The 26,100-nt window shown below is 38.0% G+C and overlaps 2 protein-coding genes across 3 annotated transcripts; both read right to left on the reverse strand.

Moving 5' to 3' along the window:
- Positions 1-783: 783 nt before the first annotated feature.
- Positions 784-3,708, reverse strand: LOC122667324 (aluminum-activated malate transporter 8-like). The gene is made up of 6 exons (XM_043863585.1): positions 3,290-3,708; positions 3,018-3,158; positions 2,643-2,915; positions 2,330-2,457; positions 1,501-1,644; positions 784-1,292 (listed from the first exon to the last, which is right to left on the reverse strand). Exons 1-6 carry the CDS (start codon positions 3,573-3,575, stop codon positions 813-815), a joined length of 1,452 nt encoding a protein of 483 aa, XP_043719520.1. The 5' UTR covers positions 3,576-3,708; the 3' UTR covers positions 784-812.
- Positions 3,709-15,310: 11,602 nt separating this feature from the next.
- Positions 15,311-25,400, reverse strand: LOC122667311 (transcription factor LHW-like). Of its 2 annotated transcripts, XR_006333785.1 has the most exons (11): positions 24,803-25,400; positions 23,792-24,010; positions 23,588-23,669; positions 23,144-23,185; positions 22,964-23,023; positions 19,950-21,809; positions 19,751-19,852; positions 17,192-17,332; positions 16,986-17,111; positions 15,797-16,066; positions 15,311-15,723 (listed from the first exon to the last, which is right to left on the reverse strand). XR_006333785.1 is itself a non-coding variant. In XM_043863570.1 (10 exons), exons 1-10 carry the CDS (start codon positions 24,895-24,897, stop codon positions 15,890-15,892), a joined length of 2,904 nt encoding a protein of 967 aa, XP_043719505.1. In that variant the 5' UTR covers positions 24,898-25,400; the 3' UTR covers positions 15,311-15,889. The 2 variants fall into 2 exon arrangements, 1 of the variants encoding a protein (XP_043719505.1); XM_043863570.1 differs by having other exon boundaries at positions 15,311-16,066.
- Between the last annotated feature and the right edge of the window lie 700 nt (positions 25,401-26,100).

Raw genomic sequence — 26,100 nt, forward strand, 5'->3', positions numbered from 1 at the left:
ATTTTTTGACCCGAGGGCGGGTTTGGGTTTAGTTATAGTCCGACCCTGGCAGTGGTCGGGTCGGTCGGGGTTTAGATCTGGCCTAGCCGGCCCAGCCCGACCGACCCGATCTGTATTAATTATAGGTATATAATATTACATATATATATATATATATATTATATACTTAATATAAGTATTTTCTTGACAAAAAAAAACAGAAGAGAATTGTACATAGATAACTACTAGCTTTGTCATCATCATGAAGTGGGAACCCATAAAAAGAGTAGATCATCTACTATTTTGATCGGGACCATAAAAAGAGTCACTGACATGATTGTTATTTAGTTGTAGCCCCTATAAGCTTCCAGGCCTATTAAGGGGACATCGTTACAATTATAGAGAGAGTTTATACACACGCCATTTTTTCAACATATTTATTAGCTGTCCCATAGGTTGAGATCCTATGTTACAAAAACATGTTCTAATGAGACACGTGGACGGTGCCATAAATCGGGACAACCCCGGGTCAGGGTTTAGGCAGGCCCGGCCCAACCCGACCCATTGACACCCCTACTTAGATGATGGAAGGAGACTATTCTAATGGACCAAAGGAAATGAAGAAGCACCAAATCTGACTCCAAAAAAAGGAGGGTTGTTTCATTTACTGAAAAAAGAAAGAATTAATACAGATCCAAAGAGAGAGAAAAAAAAAAGAAGTTGTTTCTGCCACTTCCCCTCAAAAAATGACATTATTGTGAACTCTGTAGTTAAGCTCATATGAGTAACATTTACTAATAATACAGTTATGAGTATCATATATTGTTTGAATTTTAGTAATGTTTATTTACACATTCTGGATTAGCAATTTCGGTATTAATTGCAAGGGGGTCAGGTATTGTGATCACAACTTGAGGGTTCTCATCACCGGAAAGTGGTTTTATAGTTCCCCTGTGAAGTAATTGCGGTTTCTCAGGTGCTACTGTCGGGTCTGATTTCTTGAAATGAGCTAAGTTAGCGAGTTCATGGACAGACTCTGCAATCTTCTCTGTGCAGTGTACGATCTCAACTAGCAATGAAACAACTGTGGCTGCCGGCATTATCGCTAAGAGGTCTGAATTCTCTAGGATTGCTGTTTTGAGTGAAGCCTTGAGGTCACTTGCTGCATTTTTTGCATTTTCAACTGGGGGATCAGCCAAGCAAGGTTGTCTCATCTCTGTGATTGCTGAGGCTAATTCCTTCAAAGCTTTGCCACATTCCAAGCTCATATCTGTGCATGCCTTCTGAATTTTCTTTCGGAATTCAGGTGGTGCCTGCAAGAATGAGACACAACCTTGGTTAGAGTTTAATGAAGTAGAAACTTATTACTTGCATTGCATACAAGAAAAAACAAGGATTTATAATTTTACTTTTTTGCCTTTTTTTAATATAACATACTTTTTTTTTTTTCAATGGGGATAAATAACGGCATAATGATAAGTCACTTTCAAATTATTTTGAAAAAGGGTTTAGTTATAATACTTGGATCTTAGAGTTGATGCAACCATTAAGAGCTTCAATTAGATATGCGCATTGTCGATTTAAAGTTCCAATTTGCAGATATTGTTTCCATGGATGACGGAACCTAAAATGGCCGTGACCCGGTTCCCACCTTGCAAAATTAGCCTGCAAAAATTCACAAACATCAATTAATAGCTATAAGGTAAGCCCCTTCTGTTTATATGTGAATGATTTTGATTTATAAGGTACATGGGTTGATGCTATCAAGGCTTCCAATGTTTTTTTTTTCAGACAATTTAATGGCTCAAAGCCTCAATAGCACCTATGAATTGTTTGTTTAAATTACTATCCATTTCTTCTGACCTTTTACAGCAAAAGAGAGTACTGGCACAATAAATAGATTTTCTTTGCAGTTAATTAGATGTTGTGTACCTTCAACACAAACTTTATCAACATGCGGAAGGCAGAAGTAATAATCCCACATTAGATCTGAATAGTCCGATGTGAAGACTTATAGGTATTTGGACATCCTCTCTTTAATGACTAGCTTTTAAAGATGAGTTATATCAAATGCCTATTAAGTGGTACGAGCCAAGAACTAGAATTGACTATTCAGGCTCAATAGCATGCAACATGCCCAGATTCTTTTCAAATCATTTATCCTTTATCCTTGGTAAGTGGAGATCCATATATAACAACCAACCAAGTTCATTAATAATCAAAAATAGTAGTAATACTTGATCACATGTAGTGGTATTGGTCTCATTGCTGGCCAGTCACAAGAAAAAGTTGCCTCAGACAATCCGGACTGAATAAAACCCAGAGAGGGAGAGTGAAAGGTTTTACTTACCAAGGATTCTTCAGTGGCTTTTGAATTGAGAACACTTTTATATGCCTCAAGGAATGTGTTTTGATTTTTAGAGGTCACAGGGTTGTCTCCATCCTCGGGGCTTCTGCTAAAATACTCTCCTCCAAACCCTGCAAGTTTTATTATTATTATTCTTAGTGAGTGTTTCTGCAGATTCCAAATATAGAGAAAGAGAATGAAACAAAAACAAAGTTGGGTGGTTTGTTGGGTTGTATTGAATGTTTATTTTATGTAGAAAGGTACAAATGCACTAGCTAGCTAGTTGATGATCAGTTGGAATAAGAGTAAATTTTACCTTCTAGGAAACTTGCAATCTTTTCCATGTTTTGTGCAACCATGTTATGAAGATCTTCACCTGCCCACACTGGGCAGATGAGAATGGACACAGTCACACATGTAAAACCACCAATGATGATTGTTGATAGCCTCTGATGAGCCATTTCTATAATCTTGTCTACTCTATAGCCAGATACTGATACTAAACTGAAAGTTAATATGAATATCACCACCCCATAATCATATCTTTGCTTGATTTTTGGAAAGAATCGCGAGAATGTCGATGCCGCCGCTGTAACACATCATAGATCATCAATTTAATTAAGTCTAACTAAAATGCTTGAGAAATACATAATGAATTATATAATTACTTCTTTTGGGTAATAAATTTTACCTAGTAAGAAGGTAGAGAGACCAAGAATTATGGGCTCTCCTTTATGTCCACAAAGACTTGCTAATTGATGAGCTCCTAGACCAAGAGCACCAGCTAGTAATGTTGCAATTCCTCTGTTTATACCTTTACCCAAAGTTGCACCTGAAGTGAACATTTTATATATGAACTTATAAGCTTTGTCTTCAATTTTTATATTAAACAAATGGATTATGAGCTATGAGTTTCATATAAGAAGTATTGGGGCCTACAAGGAATTTTTGAACAAAGCTTACCTACAGTGAATTCAAAGACAACCACCACAGTTAAGATGGCCCACATACCCGCAGCTCCAAATCCATCATAGAGGGGTCTAAAGTAGTAAATGAGTGAAACCAAGGTGAGAGCAATGCCCACTTTCAGAGAGTGGATGACCCTTCTTGGGTCATCTTTTCCCACCTTTATTATCTTCTCCAGCAACCCAACTATCATGGTCTTGAACTTCACAGGCAAGGCTTTGAGCCACCACCACCCACGAGCAAAAACCCCTGCCTTCTCATGGTTTGATGATCCAATCTCCATTTCTTTAGTGAAGGAAGGCAAGTTTGCATTCACTGATAGTAAGAGAGAAATGGGAATTGATGAAACAGAACAGAGCCTTGGTTTGCTTCTCTTTCCTTCTAACTAGTATGGTTATGGGATTATAGAGAGAAACAGAGAAATGTTGGAGGCTAGAGAAGAGGAAAGATTTCTTGGGAAGCTTGGGAGGATCGAACAATGGTGAGGGAGACTGAGAGGCCTTCATTTATAAGGAGAAAAGTTGGGGGCGGGCTGATTATTACTTTATTTGGCACATGTGTTTGGGTGCTTTTTGTGTACGACAAGAAGACAGAGATTTTCTTTGGGTGTGCGAAGTGTTTTGGAATGTAAGGTGGCTTCCAAGTCTAAAAATTTAGATCTAAACCGATTTCATGCCCTGAAACAGAATTCCTTTAATTTGAGTCATATAAGGAAGGCTTCCAGACATTCTTAAAATACTTTTCAAGTAGCCATGGTCACTCATCCTACAGCTCGACATGTCTCTCTCTCTCTCTTCTATCTCTCCTTAGTGTATTAAGGGGCCAAATTTTTCACTGTGATGGTGATACTAGTTGAAAAGCCAATGTAAAGTGTGGAGATGCACTGTATTCCACTATTGAAGATGAGTTTGGAAAACAACTGAGTTTTGCTTGGTTTATGATTAAAGATGAGTTGACTCAGTTAGGACCACCTTTCCTAAACCAAAAGAAAGAACCCAAGAGAATTGGGTTTTATAATCATTCTGTGAGTCAGTGTGCACTGTACAGAGTACTACATTTGTACTCCATTGTTGAGGGGATGAAGATGAGTTCGAACCTCATGCTTGAGGTCTCCATATTTGATATAGAAAGTACCTACACCAAGACAACCCACTCCTAAGAAGCCCCTTCCCTAGCCCTTCCCTGGCCAGTGGCCCATTCACTCATTTGAACCATAGAATTTGAATGAAGAAATTGCACTCACTAAAGGTGAAAGTGAAACCCAGACTGGCAGCCAGAGAATGTGAGAATGTGAGAAAGAAGTGAAGGATTGCCAATGCTTTTAAAATGCTATTATGCACTGTCAGATTGGAATCTGACATCCATGACCCAAGGTATATATGTCCATCTGACTGATCATATTAGTTGTTGGTAACCTAGACCACTCTTCTCTTATTTTCTATTGGGTCTGGAGTCTCACGGTTTTGAAATGTGTCATTCCAAGTGAGAGAGATCATAGGATATATGTTCATTCCATGGTATATCCCTAAGTGTATGATGTGAGATTTTCCGTGATTCTACATCTACAAATTTCATTTTTTTTTTTTTGGGTAATCATGAATACTGTTCTAAAGGGGGGGGGGGGGGAGAAGGTGAAGAACAGGAAGCTCAAAACCAAGACCTCTTCCGAATCAAGTGCTCCATCGCATGAGGCTGAATCGGCCAACTGCGTAACAGTTGTCTTAGCATCCAATGTTGAATATGAGCCCTACTTTTAGTAGCTAATCAACTTTACCACAAATCAGCTTGAGCAAATAATCGAAATTATGTACTTCTGTTATATCCTTTTAGAGTAGTCTGATATATTGTTCATCTTTAATTTGATGAGTGCAATTGCCAAACCTAAATTAGCTGCAAATGTGATTAATCATGAGTGTTCCCTATGATAACCAGAATGGGGTTGATGAGTCATTCACTAGTTCCTCAGATTGTGAAGTAAGTTTGTTTTCAGTAAGTGGGCCAAACTTCAACTTGGTTTCTCACCACTTTACTAACATTGCTGTACACCATTGCAACAGACACAAGTTTAACACATTAATATCAATTTTGTTAACTATCCCTCTCTAGTACAATAGGGTTGTTCTTAAAAGAGTAAATTAGCTTCATATTGGTATACAGAGACTACTACTACTACTACAAGAAGCTTGATTTAACCTCCACCAACCATAAAGGTAAGTTTTCCCTTTCCATGATGATGACTCAATATCCATACTAAAACAAGAATTTATGCTTAGTTTCCTCCATACCCTCTTTTTAAATATTCTATCTCTATTGATTCTATTCATGTTACAATCTGATAAACAAATACAAATCTTATCCATCTTAGATCTCAAACTCATTTTTAATATTCTCTTCTGTACTTAAAACATCTCCATTAACTATTAATCAAGTAGTTAGTTAACTACCCATGTTTATTTAAAATTATCAGTAATTTACTACAAACAAATTAAAGTACTCAGCATGAATGGACTGATCCAACTCAGCAGTTAATGGTGACAAGGTCCTGACTCTATAATGGGATAATGTTGCTTTTCTTTTTTTTATCCTTCCCTCCCTATTCCATATCATAAGAGGGTCATTGTTATCCTTTCTTTCTTTTCCATTATTAGGGTTTTGCAATGCTTTTTAGAATCTTTTTAGGGTTGAAATAACACATTCATGACAATAGAAATTTTCTTTGATCTTTCCATGTACTCAAAATCTTGTTATTAGCTGAATTTGACAAAAGTTGAGAGATCAACTTGAAGGGAAAACAGCAAAGCAGAGAGCACTAAATCTATGCCCTCTCTCCTCCCTTCTCATCCGAACCTTATCCTTCCTCTCATTTTCCCTTTCTATGTTACCAATCGTACATGGTTCTACGGAAAATCAGGGAATGAACCAAAAACCCAATTCAGAATAAAACCATTTTGTGATCTACACTATTGTTTTGATCGATGGAGATTGAAGAACTTCATATATTTGCTTAGACATTAAGAATATATGGATATAAATAGAATATATTCTTTTGGACACCAACCCATTTTCACTTCTAATTTTCTTTTTATTATCTTTTCCGGTCAGTGTCTCATAAAGCAACTGGTTTCCTTCTTCTCTTCCTTAAAAATTAAGGTGAAGATCAACATATGGGCACATCAAATTTTACTTGTTTTTGTCCTCTCTGAAACCCATAGGACGAATGGCCATCTATTATTGGGACATTTGATGCACGTGTAGGACACTGGAACCCCTTATTCTATAGGTACCCCTAAGTGATGTCTGACTGACCCATTTGATCTGGTCAGAATAAGCACCAATAACCATCTGTCTTCATGAACATTTTTGTTAATGTATAAGGTGGTGGAATGGTATTATGCTCGTCAGGCCTAGTGATCAGGTTAAGCACTAATATGAGTATATAAACCAAAGACTGGTTGAACCGGAACTGACCCAGATCAAGATCAACTTGGGTTACCCAACCTCAAGAACCTAGAAGTCATATTTTATCATTAAGTACTTCCTTTTAAAAACTTTGGGAAATGGATCTTCCCTCATCTGTTCTTGAGGTCTGAAAGTTTTGGGCCTGAGAGGGGATCCTGACTTGGAATTTGGCTTATAATTAAGTTGGGATAGATAAGGCTTAATTGAGTTGAATTGAATTGGATTATGCTTAACTAATTACAGTGTTGTATGGCTAGCATTCTTCTACCCTTTCGCTTAAATAATTTTTAATTATTTGAATAAATAAACATTTCATGTTACTAATTTAAATTAGGCCAAATGTTATCTGTGCCTGGGGCGTAGGTTGTGCCCAAACACATGGGGTGGATGAAATGACCACCCTGCCCCTTGAATGGCAAACCCACGTGTGTGGGTGTAGACTGCGCTGCGGTACAGAGAACATCAGCCCTTTAAATTAAACTAATATTGTTTATGATGTTCCGTTTCCTCACATCTTTTACATTCTCTTTTCAAAATATTATATTAACTAATCTAACCTAATAATTTCTTGAAGCTAGAAGAAACGAAATAAATCTTAAGAAAAAGAACGCTAATCGATCGTGTGATTCTTGCGCTTAGACACAAGACCAAATAAAAATACCACTCAGCCCTCAATGGATTACAAATCCATTCAATCAGATGCTCCACGCTCTCTTATTAACCCGTGGTGCAGGCACTACACAACCATACAACGATCTTGTACCCCAAACCAAAATATTATTATAAGCTATTAATGTTTAATGTATATATGTAGTTCTCATTTTCAATATATCTAAACATAAATTTAGGGTTTGTGAGTCTTGTAATTTCTCTATAAGGTCTTCTCACAAGGATTTTCAAAAAGTCGTTAAAAAAGTTGGAGACAAACCCTTGGTGAGGATTTCCTCTTCGTTGTGCTCTTTTGCTATGAAACTTAGGGAGGTTATTAAGGCGTCGTTGAAGACTTGGAATTTGTCAACCTTTGGAAATGTCTTTTCATTGGTGCAACAATGTAACGCTGAACTTCAATCTGTCCAGATCAGGCTCCCTTCTCTCTCTCAAGAAGAGAGTTTTTTAAGGCAAAAATCTAGAGTTACTTGGTTGCAGGCTTGCAGCTAGGAGATTCTAATTCGACGTATTTCCATAAATTCTTGAAAGTTAGATAGAATGGTGGGTTATTTGTAGGGATGTAAATGAATAACCAAAATCTGTTTTCGAATTCATGTCTGTATCTGTTTAGCACTATCCGAATCCGTCTGAAAGCTAAACGAATATGGATATGGATAGGCTATAGCTATCCGAAAAGCTACATTTACATGTAAACGGATAAAATATCTGATCCGTATCAGTGTCCGTATCCGTTTAGTACTATCTGAATCCGTCCGAAAGCTAATCGAATGCGGATGCTGATGCGGATATAGCACTATCCGAGCTGAATCCGATCCGTTTACATCCCTAGTTATTTGACAAGTTTCTCTCAATGGATCAAATTGTAGATATCCAATCCTTGCAATCAGAAGAAGAGATCTTGATTGCAGTTAGGTCCATCTAGAAGAATAAATCCCCTAGCTAGATGGCTTTAATATGGATTTGTTTTACGTTGCCTAGGATATTATTAAGGAGGATCTTGCTTTCGCTAATCGGAGTTTCTTTTTGGATCCCCAACAATTCCATCACATTAATCATATCTTCACTTCCTTAATTGGTAAGATTGTGTTTGGAACTAACATTTATCATATTTGGATGAAATGGAACCTAAGATTGTGTTTGGAGCTAACATTTATCATATTTGAATGAAATGGAACCTAAAGAAGTGGGCTAGACGATGCAGAAATATCCACTAAGTTTAGGAATCAATCTCATTTGGAGGTTAGGGGTAAGATGCAAGCCTTCCAAAACCTATGTATCGATACTTCCCATAATAGGTACTTGGTTTCCTCTTAGGGTTTGCCTATTCAGCTTGTGGTTTCTGGTGCTTCCTCTGTGCAATAATGGTTTAATTTTGTTGTATAATCTTTTCTTTTTTGGCTTTCCCCGGCTTCTCTTGTAAGGGATTCCTTTTATTTCTTGCACTTTGTTCAATATATTGCCTATTCACCCCAAAATAAAGCATTTTATGTGCAGACAATTAAAATTAATAATCCAATTATTTTTAACCATCTTATCTATAAATTTTATTTTTTTTTGAAGCACATTTAAAAATATATATATATATATATATATTCTCCATATTACATACTGAGTTTGTCACAATACGATATAAATAGTATAAAACAAGAGATAATTGTGATTGTACAATTAAAAAAAAATTGCATTATCTTTCTCCTTCTCTTCCTTATATCCTTTGCTCTTTCAATTCTCAAGAAAACAAAAATAAAATCAAGATGAAGATCAACAACTGGGCAGATCAAATTTTACTTCCTTTCGGTCAATATATGGATGTGCACATCAAATTTTACTTCCTTTTGATCAGCATTTGGAGCCCATCAAATTTTACTTCCTTTTGATCAACATATGGGCACATCAAGTTTTACTTCCTTTTGTCCTCTCTGAAAGCCAGTGGCCGGGCGGCCATCTATTATTGGGACATTTGATGCACGTGTAGGATACTGGGCCCCTTATTCCATAGGTTCCCCCCAAGTGATGTCTGACTGACCCATCTGATCTGGTCAGAATAAGCAACAATATCCATCTGTCTTCATGAACATTTCTGTGAATGTAAAAGGTGCATGGTGGAATGGTCTTATGGTCGTCAGGCCTGTTCAGGTTAAGCACTAAGATGAGTATCTAAACCAAAGACTGGTTGAACCGGAACTGACCCAGATAACGACCAGCTTGGTTGGGTTACCCAACCTCAAGAACCTAGCTAGCAGAAAAGAAATGGTTGGTCTGCAGGTGGGTTCAAGTGTCAGAAAACAAGTTTTATATCAGGCCTATAAAGGTAGATTGACTCGGTTGGGTTACAAATTGTTCAATGACTACAATCCTGACTAGTCAAGCTAAACAAGCATTAGCTTTAGCTATCCTTAAAATGAAAATGAATTTTTTTTTTTTTAATCCATGAAAGGTTTTATACCATACATTACCATCAATATAATGAACCTAGAAGTCATATTTTATCCTTAATAAGTACTTCCTTTTACAACTTTGGGAAATGGGTCTACCCTCATCGATCTGTTTTTGAAGTCTGGAAGTTTTGGGCCTTAATTACTTGGAATTTGGCTTACAAGTTGGGATAAGGCTTATTTGAGTTGAGTTGAATTAAACTATATGGCTAGCATTCTTCTATCCTTAGGTTTAAATGGCTTTTAATTATTTTGATAAAAATAATAGGAACACGTGGAATTACTACCCCACCCAGTGAAATAAGAAATCTCATCCATGTTGATGTCTCTGCGTTTGCTATCATTGGCCTTGCGTTTGTGCCAGAGCCATGCGACCAGGCAGTGATCTCTTTCCTATTTAACATACTTCAAACTACGGGTGTCAATTCTATGCCCGGAGCGATAGGCCCGATAGAGCCCGTCTGATTAAAGATCGCCCCAGCCCGATTATTAAAAGTGTTGGACCGACACGTTTAATAATTGGGCAGTCCCAGTGTGGGGTCCCACCCCATTGAGAGCCCGACCTAACCCACCCGATCCTAGCTCGACCCATTTAAGATTGCTTGAAATTCCCATTTTACCCTAAGATATATTTTCTAACTATTAAGTTGATTGGATGAGTAGTTGAGGGCAGAACTAGAAAGATGTTTTGGACAGATTAGAGCAATTGATTATTATTTTTAAGCTTTGAGTTGATTGTCTCATACATAATTCTATTGTCAAATCATTGCTATGCAACGAGACAAGAAAAAGACATCATAGGGTGTTTTGGTAATTTTAATTTTGCTGTTTTTTTTAAAAAAAAAACTGATTGGGCCTCGTGTGCTATTTTAAATAGTGGCATTTCTTTACACCATAAGAAACATAGGAAGGAAACTTTGATGATCAATTTAATTAATGGATAATAGATTGGATAAGATGAATAAATAATGAACATCATCCTTTTAGTCCGGTTAAGACTCGTTTAAAAACCATTGAAAATTAAACAATAAACAGGCTCATAGTCCATTTAAGGCATGATTCTAGTAGCCCGATTATAGCTCGAGATCGATTGAGCCCAGCCTGATTCGCTAAACGACGGTCATGATGCAGGGCTTGAGATGAGTGGAACCCAGTTAGGCCCGATCGAGATCGACTGAGCCCAACCGGTTGACACTCCTACTTCAAACAACAACTTGCTAGCATGTCAACCAAGATGCTAGATCACCTACACGTGTACATACATACTGCATGTGTGATTAGGTAATTATACGTATCCCACCCATTGCCATTTAGAATGCACAAAAAAGTTTTTTATGAAATGGAAAAAAAAATAGTGTCCTCCCTAATTAGGAGGGTATTTTTGACGATGTGTAAGACTGTGTGACCCAATTCCGATTCATGAATTATGGAAATGTGTTCTACTCTTGCCATGAATACTGACTCACATTGATGTTGAATAAAGTCTTCTTTTTACCACTCTTCCTAAAAAAAATGGATTGATGTTCTCTGTGCCGTAGCGCAACTTGCACACAAACACATGGGCCTGCCATTCAAGGGAGCAAGGTGGTCATTTCACCAGCCCCCATGTGTCTGGGTACAGCCTCCCAGCACAAAGAACAATTGGCCAAAAAAAATATCATAGCCTAACCGTAGATCAACCAATAGTTTAAATTCCAAGATCGACCTCCTTCCGTACATCTAATGCACTTTGAGTAAGACATCCATTACAAAAATAATCATGGTTTTGGAATTTATTTTATTTATACACTAATCTCTCTGTAATTATATTGTCTTGACTGCGAATTAAATTTTAAGGAACTTGGGGAGCGGAAAAATATCACCTCAATTTGTCTTCCCGTCAATTTCCTCAATTCCCTCTAATAGAGGGAGGTGGACCCCATCTCGGGCAGTGTATTCGGGCAGGGGATAAGGTGGTCATTTCTGTCCCCCTCTTAGATGGAATTGAGGAAATTGAGGGGCAGACAAATTGACGGAATAAAGATCCCCCACTTGGAAGCTCCACTGTCTTTTTGGCACTTTAGATCATTTTTACTCATCGAGGCTTTAGGTTAGGTAGTGCCTTTCAAGGTTATTAAAAGGTATAAACTAGTTGTAGTGATTGTTGCTAGTGTGTTTCTTGAAACATAAATGTGATTATGACAATCTCAGATTTGATGGTTAGGCTATAAGATAAATACGTATACGTGTATATTTAGCTTACTCTTAATTAGGAAATAAAATCTTCATCGCGAAGTGGCAATCATAAGAAACACAAGAATCATTTTTGGTTAACCCCCATTGTAAGTAAATTTAAATTTATTTTTTAGTGAATAAATTTGTATTAAATAAGTCCAAAAATCACAAGAATAATCCTAATGGGGGAAAAAGAAATAGAAAGTAATTTAAAAGACAAGGCTACCCCTTTAAATAGGAATAGAGAGGTTCCAAGAAGTGGCACTATGACGATTCTTTGGGGACTCTACCTAAGGCCCAGAGGAACACATTTTTTCTACCTCAAATGATTAAAATCTTAAAACAATTTTGACTAACGTTATAAGAAAAGGGAGTCAGACTTTTAGCCGTAGTAATTTTTATCACCACTAAAAGGGGTCTTTAGCGGCATTACAATTTACTGTCACTAAATAGTCTGAAATTTCATATTTTCCACAACGAGAAATATTTATTACTTCTAAAGAGATATTTGTACGGGCAGTAATTTTATCGCCGGTGATAGTCTATTTAAAAACACCTTTGACGGCCCGCAGTTTATAGAGTCCACCATTAATAATATCTTTTTATTTAATTATAAAATATGAAATTTTAGCGGTCATCTTTTTTATCGCTAGTAATAAGGCCCTCTTTTTTCTTTTTCATTTTTTGATAATTTTTTCATTTTTTCATGTGTTTGGAATTATTTGTGAAACTTGTTTTTATTTAAAATAAAGGTTTTGATATTAAAATTATAAAATTACTTTATAAAACCTATTTTCTTGAAACCCTCACCCTGCATATCTGTCTCTCGTTCGTTCTTTCGTCTCTCATCACTCACTCCTCTCACTCCTCTGTTTCCTACGATTTCTCCCCATTTGGACAACCTCTCTCTCTCTCTCTCTCTCTCTCTCTCTCTCTCTCTCTATAGATCGACACCGCCATTGAATTACAGTCTATCCATAATTTCTAGATTCCTAGCTCCTTAGCCCTGAGAATCCTAGAAATTAGAGCATAGAACTCAGCCTCGTTAACAAATGGTAATCTCAATAAAAATAGAGAAAAACGTTGAAAGAAACTGATTGTGCCTAGACTCCCAAACCATTAATTAGGCTCAAATCCACAAGCCTAGGAACATTGTTCAAACAATCGGATCGAAATCAGCATTAATCGACCGACCTCGATTCCAAATTTGCCTGATTTATAAACACTTCTTTGGAATCAGTCACGAATGCACTTTGAATCCACAAACTTAGGAACATTGGTCAGCAGAAAATCAAAGAAACCTATCTCTTGTATCAAGATCTACAAATCTTTTAATAAAAAACTCCAAAATAAAATCAACAAATCTGTGGAAATCTTTATGTTTTGTCTTCGTTATTCCATTTTCTGGCTGATTCTGACCGATTCCAAACCAATTCAAATCGGAATCAATGGAGACTGAGTTCTGCTTGCCTAAGAATCACCAAATTCAATTCTCCGTAGTACATTTTATTCACTTTAATTTCAATAGAACTAAAAACACTAAAAGGGTACCTAGAAACCACAATTCATTAACCAGATTATTTATCTTTTCAAAATCCCTCCCTCCACAGAGATTGCTTGCTTATCTTGATAGAATTAGGTATTACATACTCCATAAGTCAGCAAGCCCTACAGATCACAGCAATATGTTAATAGCTAAGTTGATGGCTCAACCTTGTCAAACCATGCTATAGTAATAATGGGATCCTCCTTAGAAGCATTTCTTTCTAAGGCGATGTTTGGATCCCACTTATTAAAGCAACTTTATGGACTAAATGCATTAAGCGTGAAAACAACAAACTAATTACCACTCTATTTGGTGGGTCAAAAAGATTAAAATTAGCCAAACAATTTTAAAAGCTTAATACTGTGATCACAACATCGAGTTTTTTCATATCTTTATTTGGGCACCGAGAAATGTCATCAGTCGTGGGAATCCACAAACATACTAAATGGGCTTACTGTGGAAATGGGTTCATGTTGTTGGTGTGTCACTAAACCATCACTGGCCTTCTTACCAAAATGGTACAAAGAGAAGAAATCTCACGCTTAGATCTTCAGAAAGTTGTTTGGATGTATACGGTACAAAGGGAAGGAAGAAGGGAAAGAAGCAGAACCGCACATAAATAAAAGTGATTGAAAAGCATGACTTTAGAAAAAGGGATCCATATATGAGAAGTAGAGAGATAATTATAGCTCTGTTCTGAACCACTAGTACCAGAAAATTACTGTTCCTACGGGTGAGGAGAGCATAGTGAGAGGATAAGCAACAAGTTGAGGTAATGATAAGTGTGTTGGAGTATTTCTCCATTTTCTTGTTTGTGATGATGATGGATAGGGAGGCTTGAGGCATTACTTTATATTGAGAAAGGATGCATGGTTGGTAGAACTTTAAAACCATGAGAACCAGTCCCTCTTGCTAAAACTACCATAACAAATCGCAAATCGCACGACTAAGACCCCAAGTCATTACTATTACAATGAACAAAATTACACCTTTGTCCCTTTCTTTAAAATTACTCCAACCAATTTCCCAAGGATAAGTTGGGGATGCGAGGTTTCGGCATCGCATCTGGTGGGCCTCTGCTTCTCAAGCATAATCCAGGCCTAAGTGTTTTTTTTTTTTTTCACTTCTTTCCATCCCTTTCCATTTTTCTTTTTCCCTTTTTAGACTCCACTTGGTTGCAAGAGAAACTCAAGGGAAGGGAAGAGATTCTTTAAATCTAAAGAAGCATTCTCATATATAATCATTATCCATAGGCAAGGGTGAAATGACTACCCCACCCCCCCGTGAAATGAAAAATTACCCCTCTCTTGGATGCCCCCACACTGATGCCTTAGCCTGGCAAGCTGGCAGCAATCTCCCTCCTATAAAATTTTTAGGATCAAGTTTCTAGGCCTTCAGCCACGGTGAATAAGAATCCATTTACTGAGAGAGGTTCGGATATATAGAGGGAGGTATCGGAAGGTAATTTGGGTAGAATATTAAAACCTAAGAGGGGTTTGCCAACCCTAGGATTGTGGAAATCCATTCACCGGGTGGTGGAGAGAAACTTAATCCTTATTTTTATTTACTTTTTAAATCAAAAGATCTGTATCCAAAGTACAATAAAATCTAAGTTCGTTGGGAATTAAATGAAATTCTGATTTTGACATACTACGCAGTAGTGCAGTACGACCTTGCAACTTAAAAAGTGGCCTATGAAGATAAAGACAACCGACCACTCAATAAAACACAACCAAAGTACATAATATATCGTGTAGGAAACCTGCCCACAATCTAAGGCTTGATAAATATACACCCCAACCCTTCCATTCTTGTATCCCACTTTTTCCCATTCTTTACATTTATAAAACCAGAGACAGCCATACCACTGCTCCCAAATAACTATAACAAGCCAGTAACACCCCAATACCAATGCCCACCAAAAAGAAAAAGAAAGGTCCCCCCCCCCCCCCTTTCCTCCTCCATGACCAACCAATCAAAGTCCTGCACAAAATTCTGAGGTACGGATAGTTGATTTTTGGAGCAAACTGTTCATCAGCACATTTCAAGTAACATTTTATGGTAAAATCCATTCTACAGGTTTGAAGAGCTAACAACCACCTAAACAGCTTCACTCACTCTACTGAGGTCAGTTAACAGTCCAATTCACAGAGGACGAATCAATTAAGAGTTTGGAATCACCTGAGAGACTGGAATTCATGTCAGTCATGGCAGGTAAAAAGACCAAGCCCGCTCTCAACATGCCCAGATTCAAGAAAGATAATACAAGGTAGCTTACTGCAAGCTATTACATGGACCTGTCGCAGGTATGGATGCTTGGTTGAAAGTGTTATGCACCATCAGGCTGCTGCTATCAAAGCCTTTCAGTGCTGGTGAACTACCCTTTCCAGCTTGCTCTAACAGGTGAACAAGCGACAGAAATATTTCCATCCTTGAGACATCCCTGTTTGCCTGTAAGCAGAACAGAATGAAAATGTAAGAGAGGTATTTTATTTGAAGATTACTCGGGATATTTGGCCTAGATCACCAATATGCATGCACAAAATTCAGATATAAGTGAAGGAATTGATGTCAGACTTGCATATCATCATCTCAGGCAATAAATGGAGAGTTCAACTTAATTAAAATAGTGATAAAGAATTATACTATTACAAAGCTGTGGGTCTATGCCAGCACCCAGACGGATCCCAGTCAGATAATTAGTACAGGTAACATGAGAGACAAAGCATTGTCGTGGAGACCCTTGACCAATGTCCAACTTCTGAGAGGAGAACTCTACTTAAATTAAAATAGTGAGGAAGAACTATACTATTACAAAGCCATGGGTTTATGCAAACACAAATTTGTATAGCGTAGTAAGTTTTTAGTAACACAATTATTGTTGGTATTAGTTGGAAAGTTTCAATTTGTTTTTTGCTTCAATTTTATATCCCAACATTCTCCATCCAACAAGCTGGGGTCTCTGAGAGATCGTCCTCCTACAAATGCATCAACTACTTTTTTTTTTGTGGTAAAAAAATGAATCGAATAGGTTATTAAAGGATCAACATTGACATCTAAGGAAGCATATATGTAAAGTAATATTGCCCTTAACAAGTTCTTTAGGAATGAATCTATCCACTTAAACAACCAGACTACGACATATGATATCATGGAATCATCAAATTGTTCCAACATAAGCATGGAACAGCAGAAGATTGCAAGGCATTGAAACAATTAGCCCCATGACAACAGGCTCCCAATATAGCATTCTTCAGAAGTCGTTAGGATTTAGGAACCAAAATATATGGAAGCAAGATACTAAATGAAGAGGCAAACGAGCTACACTGGGAGGGAAGGCCATAAAAGATCCATAGTCAAATGGTTTTACCTCTACTGCAAAGTGCGCCCACACCTTGTCATTCCGAGCTTCCATCACGCCCTTCAGAATGGTCAATCCCAATCCTCGGATTATATCAGCAATCTCTAGAAAGGAACCACGATCTTCACAAAGCATCTACAAAAGAAAACAATAAGAAACATTAAATCAGCTCTTTCCGAAACCAAGGTGATGAGACATAAACCAATAATAGTTACCTCCACAAGCATCTGACGAGGAGCATTCAAATCCTCTACTATGATTGGGTAGATCATGGATTGGGAACCAACTTCATATGCCCAGGTTGCCCCTCCCTCAAATTTGTCCTTCATTAGCAGCCTACCCTCCTTACTGATAATCTGTAAATTCATTAAAAGCCAAGAAATATAGTCTCAGAATACCTCCCATTCATTTCTCTTTTTTTGCCAGTAAGGTCTCAGAAGATACTTCTATTGTATTTTAGTTAGTTCTGTAATTAACATCTCATATATAGGCAGCCAGATGCTGGGTAAGTCCTCCAGCTAGACTTGATTAGGCTTTCCAAAATCTGCTTCATGGCAGCTCAGGTGGCCTACAAAAAAGGTCCAATAATGCTGCCCACAACCTCCTGGTCATGATAAGTATCAGCCCAACAGCTTTTGCCATCTGGCAAAACTAAACTATTTTCTGTAGTATTTGACATAAATTCCTACAAAATCAACACTTTGATGGCTGAAATCCTGAAACTACAAAGGGAAAAGTCAAATGCATGGGGGACCATAAAATTTGACGAGGGACCAATCCAGAGGGCAACAATCATTGTTGTCACGGGATCATTTAGGCAGCCCCTAGGTGTTCCAGGCGTTTATATAGGGCCTAGGCAACACCTCGCTTTGCTGGAGTCTTGAAAGGTGAACACCTTGGTGCTCTAAGCTACACCTAGGTGTCACCTTGAATGCCTTAGGATGCCTATATGTCTGAGCAGTCGCCTTTTTATGCTTACGAGTTTTTTAATACATATATAAACAGATGCTACTCCTAACAATATTATTTGCTTGTGTAGGTAAATATCATACAGATGAGAAGCATCCAACACTAGTTTAAAAAAAAAATCGAAAAAGAACAAAACATCAAACCCATTCCCTTCTTCATTGTTAAATTGTGGTTCACCGAAAGTACCAAACCCTAGTGACAGCGTACTTCCACTTCGGGCAATACTTTGGCGGAGATTCTTCTGTGGGGGGGGGGGAAGCTGCAGCTTCTGATTCCGACAAGCAGCATCCTTGCAGCAACCTCTGATTCCAGTTGTAAGTCATGTCCCCCCCCCCCTTTTCTTCTCTTCTCCTGTTCTTCCTCTTCCTATACTTCTCTCTCTCTTTTTCTTTTTTCCCATAATTCTCTTCTTCGTTGGGCTGTAGTTTTTTCCCCCCTCTTTTTTTTCTTCTTCAGTTCTTAATTCTTCTCTGCAACAGTTCTTGCTTTTCCTCTTCTTTTTTTTTTCCATTTCTTCTCCCCCCCCCCCCTCCCCTTCTTTTTTTTTCCTTTCTTCAATTCTTTTTCTACCTTTCAAGTTTCACCTCTTCTCTGTTTCATTCCTACTGATTGTAAGATTGTCATCTTTGCTTACTACAGAGGTGCTGTGGGTGGCTGGGTGCCCTCATCATCTATGATAACAGTAGACGCACCACTTTCAAGAGAGTTGGTTGATGGCTTGACGAGCTTAACAGTAAGTGCCCAGTTTGTTTGATTTATTTGTTGGTCTCAATTTTGTTATTTTTCTGATGGTAGGATGTGGGATTTTTTGTGTTAAGTCTGAAATATAGAACCATTGCTTACTAGAATTTAGCTATTGAGAAACAATAGGACTATTAAATAATTACTCATTTTCATTGTTATGGCTTCTATGTTGATTCTTGATGAGTTGATGTGGCTTAATGTTGATTTTTGATATGTATGGTATAAGTATACATGTTATGTAGCATACTAATTGATGGGATCATGGGATAGAAATGGGAAAATAAATAATACTTGAGCGCCTTGTCACTCCACTGTCTTGAGTTGCCTTGACAATTATGGTACTGTATCCATCCAACTGTTGGTAGGGCCACAATCTCCCCCACCCCCACCCCCCAAAAAAAAAACAAAAAACAAAAAAAGCCCCAACCCAGAGCCCAGAGCCCCCACCTTAGACATGTTAATATAAATATGTTTCACTCAATAGAATAAAAACACATTCTACAATTAGGCATATAATATGATATATCATGCCTTGCCACACTAAATACAATGTTTCCTATAAATCTTTTCCCAACTAAGTGGCTCAGCCCCATGAATACTGTTTCTATCATTATGAATGAGTAACAAATTATCATGTGAATTATGCTCCAGAAGAAATCAAAATCCTATTTTTTTAATCTATTAAAATAATGAAAACAATACTAAAATCAAATTAAGATGATAGACAGCTAATACTTTGCACTTAACTATCTTCCATTACTTAGAAGACAAAACTACATAATTAGACTCTATTTGACTACTGCTAAGGAATTTTATGTTCAGTTTAAATATTCAATTTCCATTTGCCAATACAGTCACGTATCCAAACATCTTAAGGTCCTAGAAAATCCATTGCACACTGCTTGTCTCTGTTACCAGACAAATTCTAAGTTCAGGTATTAGAGTACGTGGAAGAGAATTGCCGCATACAAGGAATCCGTCTTCTCTAACACAACTTAACCAAATAGCTTTGTGAAAGGGGATGATAAAATTAAACAAAGAAAGGGGCACACCAAACAAACCTTGGATTCCCCGGATTGCTTTAGCTTATCTGCATGCTTTGTCACACTTTGCAAGAAGAGCATGTGCTTAATAGTACGTTCAAGCAGTGCATCAATGCTACACTGTTCAATCAAATTAAGGAAACAAAGAACAACATCAGGAGTGAGCAAGATTAGAAGTGCAGCAAGAGAGAACAGGAAAACATCAAGAAAACATCACCTTTGCACCATTAGGTACAATCTCCCGCAACTCCTTCACACGGTCTTGGATCATCTGACGATCTTTTGGCCGAGGTCTAGGGCTCTCTCCAGGTCTAAGCCTTTTGCGATTTGCTTTCCCTGTTTCATCGGGTCTCTTAGAATTGGCAGTTGAGATACTATTTTCTTGCTTCAAGTTCTGGCCATCTTCCATCCATAAACTGATTTGAGATCTATAAATTGGGTTCGTTTGAGACCCACCAGCATTATCCACACTACATCCAGATTTAAAAGAACTTGATCTCGCTAATTCTACCGTCGTAGGAGGTGGAGGCAGACCAAACATATCTATCTTCATCTGATCAGAAATACTAACATGGCCAGATGTAGGAGCATCCGAGATAACTGAAAAGCTACTTAACTTTGTCACTGACGTCCTGCAAGACACATTATCATCGATTTTCTGCTTAGAAGTAGTCTGAACCTTTGAAACCACAGCATCCAACAAATGGTCAGTCCCAGCTTCAGAAAAAATCCCACTTTCTGAGATCCCATCATTTATCGCATAAAAATCAGAACCAGCATCTATCTGCGTTAGACACATGGAAATGTCTGTACCCAAACTGTGCACACTTGCATCACTTCCAGTGCCACATAATAGTTTGCTTTTAAAATCAAGACCCAAGATATCAAACAAGTCTTCACCTGAAGAATGTCGAACACATGCATCCTCACAGACAGGTTGTGGAGCTGCAGTTCCCCTCTCACACTCCTGACTAGTCACCAGGCAGTCTTGAATAATGGCAGACATGGTCCCACTTCTAGAAATGCAACAATCCTGATTTCCTGGTGGGATATTGAAGGCCTGAAACAAATCCTTCTCCATTCCATGTTCTCTTACAGAAAACTCAGTTTGATCATGCTTTCCATCAGTGGAGGAATGGCTTTGATGGGAACTCCCTCGAAGCATGTCACTTGTATTTGATTGATCTGCATGGGTGGACAAGGAAACAGCCTTTGTGTTGGATGAATTAGACCGAAAACCATTTCCCTCTTGAGGAATGCAATTAGACTTTATGTCAGCTGATCTATATGGGATTGAACGTGTGCGCATATCTGAGGTCAGTGTTTGAAGACCACTTCCAGCATTAGGTAACTCACTTCCTCCAAGCAAGGAAGTAGTATCAGAACCTTTCAAATAATTAGATACACCAGCTCTGATGGTCCTTACTTCTGTAGCACTGCTGTTTGATGCAGGTAAACTATGGTTAACAGGGCCCCTTAACCCCTTACCTGACAGGATCTGTTGTTCCATAAATGTTAGGCCACTATAACTTACACTCGATTGCCCAAGTGTAGATTGGTGACCAGATCGGGAACATGGATCATATGGAAAACTCTGTGGGTTAAACTGCCCAGCTGAACTGGAAGGGAACACTTCAGAGCCGGTGGATGCAGTTTCTTGTCGACCAATGAGAGGAACATTTGACTTCCTCGGTGGGAGAGCCGTCGCCTGGACGAGGTCATGAAGAGATTTGAAAGTAGATGGAGCCACACTAGAAGTGGTTCGCAATGTTGAAGTATTAGCTGGCATATTGTCCTGATTCTGTGTAATTAAAGACTGAGAAGATTGGAGGGCAACTCCCGAAGCTTGAGATGAGAGGATTTGTTGATTAAAGCTGTCACCTACAAGCGGAGCAAATTTTGCCATTTTACAAAAAGTTTGGTCTGCCAAGACAGGTACACTTGGAGAGATGGGTACTTCAATCTTCTGGCAAGGATCTTGCTTCACATAACTATTAGATAAGAGAGCGTCAGGCACACTTCCTAGTTGTGTAAATAAACTCTTCACGTTGTTCACAAAACCCATATTCTCCCTTATCTGAAGCAAAAGAAGCAAAAATAAATTAAAATTGTGAATGCAAAGAAAGAAGCCAAAAGAAGTACTTATATACAAACAAATAAATAATGCATGGAGATGTTCAGAATAACTGTGTAGTGAAAATCTATATGTTGACATATATATTCAAAAAGCAAATCAAGAGGGTATGGTGTATCTCGATATTACAGTAGTCATGAGACAGAGTCCCATACTTATCAGATTGAAAATATAATTGAAATGCGGAGCCTGATTAATGTGCAATTCTGTAATGTTGGTGCCATATCCAAGCCCAACCTACAGTTTGGACACACAACCCAATGCAATCCAATCTGATAATCAACTTGACAACTTTGCTTTGCCCCAGTCCAACTTGAGCTGACCTTAAGCCAGCTTAGTAATACACATGAGAGTAGAAAATTCAAGTAAGCAATCCATCCAAAATTTAGTGATAGCAAGAATAAGGTTCAAGTAATATTATAGACCCTAAATTCATGCTCCTTAAGACGAAAGCAATACAATACACTCTAAATAAACATCATAGTTGATTATAAGTTTGGCCTTGCACAAAAATTTAATACATAATACATTATACACAGAATGGGGCTCAAAATTGGTCATGTTCAATCTCAACCCAGCATGACCCTCGGTTGGGTGTTTTGTTGGGATCAGGTCCTGATATTGAGATATTTCACAGATGGACTCAAGATCAAGTCAGCTTGAGCATATCCTGTGCTGCCCGTTACTGCAGAAATAATGCACTCCTAATACGTGACAGCTAGGAGAAACTGCATTAACCACATATGTGATCCTAACTATCAGATAACTTACATAATAAGGAACAGGAATAATTTTCAGTATTTTTTTTTACCTTTTCTTTTGTAAATAAAGCACCATATTCTTTTAAAGAATAGATCTAAGCAATGGTTACAACTTACAAAAATCCTATAGAGGCAAAATTTCAAGCTACAGCAAACCCAAGATGTTATCTGTCAACTTACAATCTCAGAGAAATATTAAGACATTCCAACTGATTAGGGATTATCCAAATTCCAAACATGGTCAAACAAACAATCCATGGAAATCAAAAATAACAACTACTGCATTGTATTCCTCAGAATCCAATTTTTTCTTAAAGAACTGAAACAAAAACTTACCGTTGATGTGGAAGCAAGCTGAACGACACCATGTGGAAGCACAGGAATGACTGTAACTGTCTGCAAGGGGGGGGGGAATCAGAAATAGAACAATGCACAAATCCTGTAGAAATGCATATCCATCACACACACACACATATATATATATATATATATAGAGAGAGAGAGAGAGAGGGGGACCTGCATGCCAGCTGAAAATTGGTGGTTCACCTCAGCCATAACCTGAAAGCATCAAAATGAGAATAAGCCCCACAAAATTTGTTTCAAATCCAGACATGATCCACCCACTCCTGATCTTTGAAAACAAAACATTAAATAAGAAGAAGATCAATCAGCACAGAAATCAATCAATTCCTCAAATATGCAAAACTTTGTAACCAACCCTCAAGTTCCTATACTAAATAAACCAGAAAAGAAGTAGAGGGATTCTGACAGCCATAAAGCATTGAGAAGGAATAAAAAATCCAGCTTATTTCACAAATTTCCATTTTCAAAGTTTCAACCAACAAGTGAAGCAGCAGCTTTTACTCTAGAGAACAATAGCATTTTATTGACATCGTATGGTTCATACGAAGTTACACTCCTAATTTGACATGTCAAGAGCAGTAGTAGTTCCAGCAGTACCTCAGATGGATGACCTTCCCCCATGCCGTTTTCTCGATGAATCCACAGATGACATCCAGTGAAAGCAGCACGTCCAACTATTCTGAAATGCAACAGTGAAATAACTGTTATTAATCTTATTTGATAATGCCTAGAGCCAAAAAAATAAACTATACAGAAAGGGTTGAGACAGTATGGAAGATGGGAGAATAAATATATCCATACCCTTCTCCAACGACATGGACCTGGTTAGTCATCATCATCTTAATGAGAGAACAAACTTGGTCCTCAACTTGACATCCAAGCCGATAAAGCTGAGTTTCAGGGAAACTCCCAAGTTCTTCCCACTCTTTGAGAAGCACTTCTGTGCTCTCAAGTCCAGAAATGCCCAGTAGAGAAGAGTACCGTGCAGGCTCGTAATGACATTCTTCCCAAACCAAGAGCCTGTCATAGTGAAAAGAAAAACTCTTTCTTGAAGCTCAATAATTAAAAGTAGATAACAGAGATAAAAATGACTCTTGACAGAAACAAACGGCATGGCCCTGAGAAACATGATTTTCTCCCTCTTTTTTCTTATCAAATCATGTAATCTATGGAAGTGTTTTGACCATAATCTTTCAATAACCTTGAACTGTATACTCAAGATGAAAAATAATATCCCGTCACTTTCTCAGAACTTATTTCAGAGAAGATCAGAAGATTAAAAGGAAAAAAGAAAAGAAAATTGAGGAAAAAGGTTTGGGACAGAAAGATTCAGCCTTTAACCTAAGAGTCTTAAACAACACATTTTAGTGGTTTGAAATAGATAATGACAAAAAGAAGAATCAAGCATGAAAGATACATCACTAATGGCACTCAATTACTCAAAAATCCAAACCAATAGATAACCTCTCAGATATTTCAGTGGCCATAGTGTCATACCCATCAGGGTAATAGATTCTCAAAGACAAAGCAGAACAAAAATATAACATTCCTAAAAAAGAAAAAGGCATCAATGTTTCAAAGGAAAAATAGTAGGGAAAATAGTAAGGATTAAACAGCAAGGGAAACAGCAAGGGACAGCAGATATGAATCTATCTCAGCAGAAAAAGTGAAAAACAAACAAGCAGAAACATAGTCGCTTCTCCAATGCACAAAGCGTTGAAAGTAAAAAAAAGGGAAAGTGCAGAATCCACCAACCAAAAGCACAAAACACAGAACAAATTACAAAAGAGAAACTAAATGCGGTAGACTCACGTCGGATTCCGGCAACCGATTTTCCAGAAAACAGCGTACGACCACTGATTCTCGCCGCAGAGACACTTCAGAGCTTCTTTTAACAAGAACCCCATCGCCTCCAGCGAAGAAATCTCGAAAAGTGAACTGAACACAGTAAAGTTAAGAACAACAACAACTAAAGAACTTCAGTGCCGGAATCTATGAATACTCCGGCGGACAGATTCTGGTCTAACTCCCACGGCACGATCCTCTTCCTGCCTGTTTCGTCCTGACACCACCTTTCCTCTTCCTCGCCCGTTCCAGATTTCCGGCAATCAACTCCCGAGTACCCATGCTCATTTTTCAGGCAAAAGAAGTAGTAAAAAAAAGTTGAGAAGAAAAGAAGAGAGCCGAAGTGAAAGAAGGAACGAACGAAACCCTATGAATCAGCTGAGTAGGGTTCCGTGACAAGAGCCTACACAAAGCCACAAGTTCTAATCTCGTAGTTCACCATGATTTCCTCCATCTTCTGAACTTAATAACTTGAGAAAATAGAAAAGCCTTGAACCTTATAAACCACTTCTGAGCTCTGAGCTCTGCTTCTGTCTCTTCCACTTCTCTCTCTCTCTCGCTCTCGCTATCTCTCTCGATCGACGTTCGGCTTCTGTGTCTCTTAGAGTAGTGTGGTCGTCTTCGCTGCTTCGCTTTCTGGTTATATGATTCTCTCAGATGCTGAGATGCTAGTGTCGCGAAAATATTGCGCCTTAATTAAATCACAAAAGCTGGGGCGAGAGTTCCAACGAAAAGGACATGCTTTTTTCCCATAATTACGGGTAATGCCACTGCTATATTTTGTCGGGTTTCGGTCTTGGTCCTTGGAGTTTTTTTTCGCGTTTTGTGCTTTGCTTTCGTCTGGGGAGGTAGGAAGGAAGTCAGAAATGTTAAGAAGCAAAACGGAAGCACTGTGACGCCGGCAGTGGAAGTGACTGTCTTGCTGACGTCACTGTATATTGCCCTCCTAACTCTACTAAATTACTGCAATTGCCACTGATTCATCAATGGAATATTATTATTTTTCATTTATGTTTATTTTTTTTTCCTTTCTGTTCATCTGTTGTTGTTTGCTGTGTTCTATTCTTTTGCTGCGTTTTGTGGGTTTGTATTTGATATGGTGCGGTGGACTGTTGTGTTGCTGACATGTCAGGTATTGTCTTCTCCTTTCCCTTTAAATAATCGACTTTTTTTTTAATTATTTTTTTCTTTTTCGATGGTTGTGATGTTTCTATTCTATTTCTATCCCCCCAGCCCTCTTCTTGAAGACCCTCACTATACAGCAG

The sequence above is a fragment of the Telopea speciosissima genome, chromosome 1 (assembly GCF_018873765.1).
Source record: "Telopea speciosissima isolate NSW1024214 ecotype Mountain lineage chromosome 1, Tspe_v1, whole genome shotgun sequence".
Taxonomy (NCBI): domain Eukaryota; kingdom Viridiplantae; phylum Streptophyta; class Magnoliopsida; order Proteales; family Proteaceae; genus Telopea; species Telopea speciosissima.